This window comes from Pseudochaenichthys georgianus, chromosome 16, assembly GCF_902827115.2.
Source record: "Pseudochaenichthys georgianus chromosome 16, fPseGeo1.2, whole genome shotgun sequence".
NCBI lineage: Eukaryota > Metazoa > Chordata > Actinopteri > Perciformes > Channichthyidae > Pseudochaenichthys > Pseudochaenichthys georgianus.
The window spans coordinates 36,907,172-36,914,594 of record NC_047518.2 but is presented as its reverse complement, the minus strand read 5'-3'; the positions used below and the strand labels follow the sequence as shown (position 1 = coordinate 36,914,594).

Sequence of the window (7,423 nt, the reverse complement as noted above, 5' to 3'; positions counted from 1 at the left end):
GATATCTTGGTCAGGGAGTGTATTGTGTGTGTGTGTCAGGGTGTCTGGGACATTGTATGTAAGAAGGTTTATATATATAGGATTACTTTAAAACAGTCCCAAATAATACATGTTCACTTCAATACAGTTCAAGATAATACCTGTTTACTTTAATACAGTTTAGAACAATATCTGTTTGCTTTAGTCCTTTAAGTTTTGATCCTTGGGTGGAACGTTTTTTTTACCGCCATTACATGATATGCAAATTAGGCGATGACGTCATTTAGGGACTTCTGATGACTTTTCGGACAGCCAATATCTACTTTCCTTACTATGGAGTTGGCAACACTGCATAGTGGTCGAGCCACATTCTCCACCCACATTCCTGTGGTTACATCACACACATACACACACACACACACACACACACACACACACACACACACACAAAACTGTGTTGTGAGAGTCACTGTTCATCTTCAAGGAGGACGCAAGGATGGAGTCAACTGAGGGTTTCGTGAAGTATCAGTGGGGCTTACCCCACATGCACCACTTGATTGCGGTGCTCTGTGTTGTTGGCGTTGTTTATAAATTGACAATCTTGCTCGCCCAAAGAAGAGCTGCAAAGCAAAGTATGGAATTGTTTCCAGGACCACCGTTGCACTGGCTCTTTGGACATCTAAAGGAGGTAACGTGTATAATGACTGCTCAGTGCAAGAAGCAAGTAATAATAATAATGTATTAATAATAATAGAATCAGAAACAGGTTCATTGTCAAGTAGGTTAACATATTCGAGGAATGTGCCTTTGTGTGCATGGTGCATACATAAACACAGTTAAAGAGGAACAAAAGTAAGAAAAACAACCAAAAAATGAAATAAAAACTAATAAAAAAAACTATTATTTTCTTTAAGATATAGAAAATGATTTACACTCAATCTGGATATACCAAGAAACTACATACAATATATTATTGCAAAGTTCTCAGAATAATACAATAAAATATGTGCAGTATTGTTATGGGAAGTGGAAAGCTGTCTGATACTAAGAGAGGTAGCTTGTGAACAAATGTGCAAAATATTAGGAGGGTTCTGCAGAACTGGCAATACAAACACTACATTGAAGTTAACCTTCTTGTGCCACTGGACTTTTTAGATCACAGGAGAAATACCACCTATAACAAAAGTCAGAGTCAGATTGTTTTGAGTTCATATCTACAAAATACGTGACTGAGCTCCTTGTAGTTTCTGTCATGCAATGTATTTCTTATTGAAGTAGGGGAGACCTTTGACAGTTGCAACACTTTGTGCATTTCTCTCAGTTAATCAATGTGTTTGCTAACCACCAATACCATTTTAAAATGATTAAATGTGATATATAATGTGTTTATTTGCATGGGAGAATAGTAATTTCAGCCGCAGATGTAGAATGTGTCTTCCTGTCCTCACTCTAGCATGTTTCTGATCAGAGGAATAAGAATGAATGCAACCACTGCAAGTCCACTGAGACAGATGTAACATTTGTGATATTGGGCTATAGAAATAAACATTGATTGATTGATGAACCGTCCCTTTTTGCAGCGTCCCCAGTGTTGCAACTGTCAAAGGTCATCCCCAGTCTCATCATGTGCCAACAGACTCAGATTTGCAAAAAGAAAAGCCTGCGAAAAAAGGAAATTCAAAGCGTATTCATATGTTATTATTATTGGTGTTATTTAATTTGGGTTGTCACTGATTTGAACTTCTTTACATTTATTTAAGTAACAATTTGGATGCAATTAAGCTTAAACTTAGCCGTTGAGTATTAGTTTATAGAGCATCACAACTCAGGGGATAACTTTGTCCTCTTCAGGCTCCAGCATATTGGTTAAGCTTAACCTATGTTTTTTATGTTTTTACTTTCAGTTTAAACAGGATGGGTCGGACTTGAAAAAGATTGTGAAATGGGGACAGCAGTACCCTTATGCTTTCCCGATGTGGTTTGGTCCCCTTGTTTGTTTCCTCAACATTCACCATCCAGACTATGTGAAGACTATATTGGCATCTACAGGTGTGTGAGCCATTGTTTTATATCTTTACTGAAGTCATAAACCTTTACAATGTAGGCGTTAAGTTAAATTCATCTTTTGACTATGCTTTTTACTACGTCGTATACATGTAGACTCATATTGGTTTATTATCTGCATTTCAATAAACAAAGGTCAATGTAACATAATCTGTAATTGTTTGTTTCGTAACAGAGCCAAAAGATAATATGGCATATACTTTTGTTAAGCCTTGGATTGGTAAGATTGCTTTTACTTTCTCCTACAGCATATTTGGCTTACTGCGCAGTATTTCCTGTTAAGCTGCTTGCCTCGCTGACACACACTGCCTCTGTCTGTCTTCAGGTGATGGCTTATTGGTGTCTGAAGGTCAGAAGTGGTTTCGCCACAGAAGGCTCTTGACCCCAGGTTTCCATTATGAAGTTTTGAAATCCTACGTAAATCTGATGTCAGACTCTGTTAAAACCATGCTGGTACGTTAATGACAATCTTTTTGTTTATAAAATCAGTGTCTGTTTTTTTGCCAAGTTGCATTTCACATATTGTACAAGGAAAATGCTTTTGTGTAAAGTGCTATAATAAGTAGTCAATGGTGAAGTGATGTGGAGGAAATATAGGCTTAGGCTTTCCAGATGCTGCAGCTAAGTGTGTTGAAGTTTTTTCCACGTCCTGCTGAGACCTCACATCTGTTCTTCCACTGTTGCCAGGACAAATGGGAGAGTTATGCAAAACCAATGAGTCCTTTGAATTGTTTAACCACGTGAGCCTTATGACACTGGACAGCATCATGAAGTGTGCGTTCAGCTCCAACAGCAACTGTCAGACCGAGAGGCGAGTCCATACAAACGTTTTCCCGCCATTCACAATTACAGGTTGTCTCAGTTGTCTGAACTGTTTGTCTACGTTCTTATTTCAGCGGAACAAATGAATACATCAAGGCAGTCTATGAGCTCAGTCATTTGATTAACCTGCGGGTCAGGACGTTTCCATACCACAATGACCTCATTTTCTACCTCAGCCCACATGGCTTCAGACTAAGAAAAGCATGCAAGGTGGCTCACAGTCACACAGGTAAGATGTTCACAGATATTACCTTCATCATGACAATCTAAAACTGAATTTAGCTTGCCCATACATCGAAATTGTATAGGCTCTAAACTGTAGGTTTATGGTTGCTGCATTTTAAGAGTTACTGGGGATATGCTCATTCATTATTCTCTTATTTTGAAGGGGAAGTCATACGAAAGAGGAAAGAAGCACTCAAGGAGGAGAACGAGCTGGATCGCGTACAGGGAAAGAGAAACGTGGACTTTCTGGACATCCTTCTCTTAGCGAGAGTATGTTATGTCTTATGTGCCATTTATTGAATTCACAAAATGAGACACTTCTGATCAATGAAAAAAAACAACATACGTAAAAACTGCAATTGTCAAAGCAGTAAGCTCTCTATAGAGATAATGAATTAATAATCGTGATCATTTTAGTAATGAGATATTTAAAGCATGAACAGTCTTAAGTTGCCGCACATTAAAAAAGCGTAGTTGTGTCATGTTTATAACCTGAGACGATGCAAATATTATACTGTATGTGCTTAACCTGCAAGGGGCAAAAAACTAGGGCAAAAGGAAACGCAGAAGGTTTTTCGAATGAGCATTGATATGCTGAGCATGAGGCCACTGGTTAATGGCCACTGGTACAAAGGCAACAGTCTGGTTATTTTACTTTTATGAGGGACTCTTGAGCAGCAACGTAACAGTTATACATTTCTGTTGTGCACATATAATCAATATATATACACAATAAGATAATCAAGGATACCTCTGTAACTCAGTAACTAAAATGGCAATGATTCCTTTCTTTCCAAACAGAGTTGACCTGTAAAAGGAGCCAACAGACATTAGCTGTTTCTGTGCCAATTCCAATAGGCCTACAATTTGTACGGTTTTTAATTGGAGTAGTAGTAGTGTCACATTAAGACATAATATGTTGATTACTCATGTTTTAAGTTTGCCTTTTATTTAAGGATGAGAACAAACAGGGTATGTCAGATGAAGATATACAAGCAGAAGTGGACACCTTCATGTTTGAGGGCCATGACACTACAGCCAGTGCCATGTCCTTCATCCTCTACTCTCTGGCCTGCCACCCAGAGTACCAGAAGATGTGCCGGGATGAGGTCCTTCAAGCCCTGGATGGCAAGGACACCATGGAGTGGTAGGCTTACATTTGAAAACAATGCAAATGTATCTCAGTGCTGCCAATTGTTGAACTAACATTTGTCTGTTTACTTTTTAGGGAGGATCTCAGTAAAATTCCATACACTACAATGTTCATAAAAGAGTCCCTCCGCCTTTACCCTCCGGTACCAGGAATGTCCAGAATCACCACCAAGACCATTACCTTTTTTGATGGAAGAACTTTGCCTGCAGGTTTGGCTTTAATGGTTATTTGCAGATGAATGTGAATAAAACACCATACAGTTGAATGCATCAAACGTGTATACCCTTTGGTAAAAGGTTAACTTTTTAGTTAACGATTAACAGTTATTTTTATTGAGTCAAGCTTGCACAAATGAACCTGTTAACCTTCATGGTTTGAATTATAGCAGCAGGTTTGCAAAATTGTCTCAAACATAATATATGAATTGTTTTTCCCTGCACAATCTTATTACAAATACATTTTTGTTTTGCTCTTATTTGTAGGGAGTCATATTGCAACAAGTGTGTATTCGCTTCACAGGAATGCAACTGTCTGGGAAAACCCTGAAGTAAGTAAAGAAGATCATTCTGTGGAAGCATTTTTAAATGTGTAAGCTCATGTGCCCATAAAAGTAAACCTATGATACTTGTACATAAAATGTTTTTAAATCATTTTTTTCATTTTCATTTAATCGTTTATTTGAATAGGGACAATGCACACTAATGAACACTTAAGACAATAATGCTTCAAGTGTAAATATGCCAGATTTGAGCTTTGAGCTCATTTCCATCCGTAGTCCCTGACATACAACATATAAGAACATGACATTTGTAAACATAGCAACAAATAAATACATGATATGCAAAAGAGCAAGAGCAGCACACACAAGTATTTACCACATGGCAGTACACTATAGCAGCAACGACATATTAAAGGTGGGGTAGGTACGTTTGAGAAACCGGCTCGAGATACACTTTTTGTTATATTCCATGGAATGCTCTTAACATCCCGATAGCAATGAATATCTGAAGTACTTTGACAAGAAATCCATAAAGAAATGTCATCTGTGGAAGCCGTGGTACTGTAAAAAGCACGACCAATCATCTGAGCTGGCCCGGCTAAAATAACTGGATGGCCTACCTGCCTGTCAGCCTTCCATCTGTGCACAAACTGATCTCGTGCCCTCATTGGTCATGTGCTTTTTCGTGTGTGTTGGAGGAAGGGGTCTGTGAGGAAATGGCAGATTTTTTCCAGTTGTGTATTTTCAAATTCTAGTGCACTCGAGCTGGTTTCTACAAAATGACCTTCCCCACCTTTAAATGCAAGAGATTGTGATTAATGCCACGCTGGTGTTTGTTTTTACATCTTGTGTCAACCCAGGTCTTTGACCCACTGCGTTTTCTCCCGGAGAATGTTTCCAAGAGGCCTCCTCACGCATTCGTGCCCTTCTCTGCTGGGCAAAGGTTTGTCCTCATATGATACCGTGTGACTAGCTCACTAAAAATAGGGCTACAGCTAAGTTTACAACACATTACAATACAATAGCCCTGCAGTAAAAACACATTTGGCAAACACGAAAGGCTTACTGAAAGGCTGTTGCCATATCTTCTTGTCCAACCTATTCCAATATTATGTCAATCAAAAATATATATATCATGTATTGACTGTTCATCTGATGTACATAACCTTAAGTGCTGTCTTCCTATATGATGTTACTTTAAAGCTTAATTTGTCCCCATATTCCTCTCATTGGTGCTGTTTTCCTCTCTCAGAAACTGCATTGGTCAGAACTTTGCCATGAACGAGCTGAAAGTGTCAACAGCGCTGACACTACAGAGATACCATCTGATCGAGGACCCGACACAAACACCACAGATAGTTCCTCGACTGGTGCTTCATTCACTTAATGGCCTCCACATCAAAATAAAACCTGTAGACCCATGAGTGAAAATGGAAATAACTGTTGAAAAAAAACCTGGGAAATAAATGACTCATAAGGGAACTTCTTCTATGATTTGACTCAACTTTTAAACTAACAAATAATCATAAACAGATACTAATGAAGTGATTAACTGTTAAGTATTTTATCAAGTGTCTAATCATTATTTACACTGGAACCTGTGTTAACCCTCTTGGGTCTCAGAGGTCAATACTCAAATGTCAATACTCAAACATTTCAGTTTACAGTGTTTCCCACAGATCTGAAATATACTTGGGGGGGTGGTGGCAGTGTTGTAGTCAAGTCACCAATTCACGAGTCCAAGTCACTCTCGAGTCACCACTCTTCGAGTCCAAGTCCGAGTCACCAAGGGAGAGTCGTAGTCGAGTCCAAGTCCGAGTCACCCAAGGAGTGTCCGAGTCGAGTCCGAGTCATCATTACCTGTGTTTGGCTTTTCTGTTATTACTAAATGCTGCTTTAGTTGTTCTGACTGCTAAAATCCTGTAATTCCTCATTTTAAAGCCGATATTCCGTGGGGTCGGGGGGCTCGGATCCTTGTCACCTTTTTCATACCTGATGAGTTTGCATCCCTGACTACAGTTGCTTTAGCGTGTAGAAGCTAGTAAGCCTCCTATTTGATTTGATTTAGATAGGCACAACATGTTTCATATGCAGACCTTATTTTCCTGTTCCATGTTAAAATAAACCATTTTCAGTGATCATTTTTTTTTGGTCATGGAAAATTAGGTAAAGGTCATTGAGAAGTCATGGAAAAGTCATTGAAAATCATTGGTGAAAAAGTGTATGAACCCTGCATGTTATACTAATCTGTCAATTGAACTGCTGTGAAGCGAGTTTGGCTACAATTCTTGAAATAGGTGCTCTACAAATATAAAGCTTATTAGTGCGAATGCTGTTTACAGCATTCCACTATAGTGCTTCAAATCTTTATTCCCTTTATTATTTCAGCCAATACTTTGGCTCTCCATAACTTCAGCTTATTTTCAGCTACAGAAACCATTCAAATATTAAACTATTCAGCCTGTTCAGGAATCGATGGGAAACCTTCAACTTTTTCAAAATATTTTATACTTTTTGAAATATTCAGCTTTTTAAACTCTTTTTTTTAACATTGAAGTCAATGGGAGATGCCTTCAAATCCTGTTTTCCTACACTTGTGCCAAATGCTACTCCTTCCACATACTTTCAGCTAGACACTTCATTCCAACTTTCAAATGATCACAAGACATTTAGCTATTCAA

General features: G+C 38.4%; 1 protein-coding gene across 1 annotated transcript; it reads left to right on the top strand.

The window, feature by feature from the left end:
- Positions 1-266: 266 nt before the first annotated feature.
- LOC117460905 (cytochrome P450 4B1-like) lies at positions 267-6,918 on the top strand. The gene is given in 13 exon segments (XM_034102524.2): positions 267-667; positions 1,884-2,028; positions 2,219-2,263; positions 2,369-2,496; positions 2,731-2,752; positions 2,755-2,854; positions 2,940-3,094; positions 3,254-3,360; positions 4,047-4,237; positions 4,319-4,452; positions 4,726-4,790; positions 5,603-5,685; positions 5,995-6,918. Coding segments are annotated over 13 exon segments (1,539 nt in total). The 5' UTR covers positions 267-475; the 3' UTR covers positions 6,167-6,918.
- The last annotated feature ends 505 nt before the right edge of the window (positions 6,919-7,423 follow it).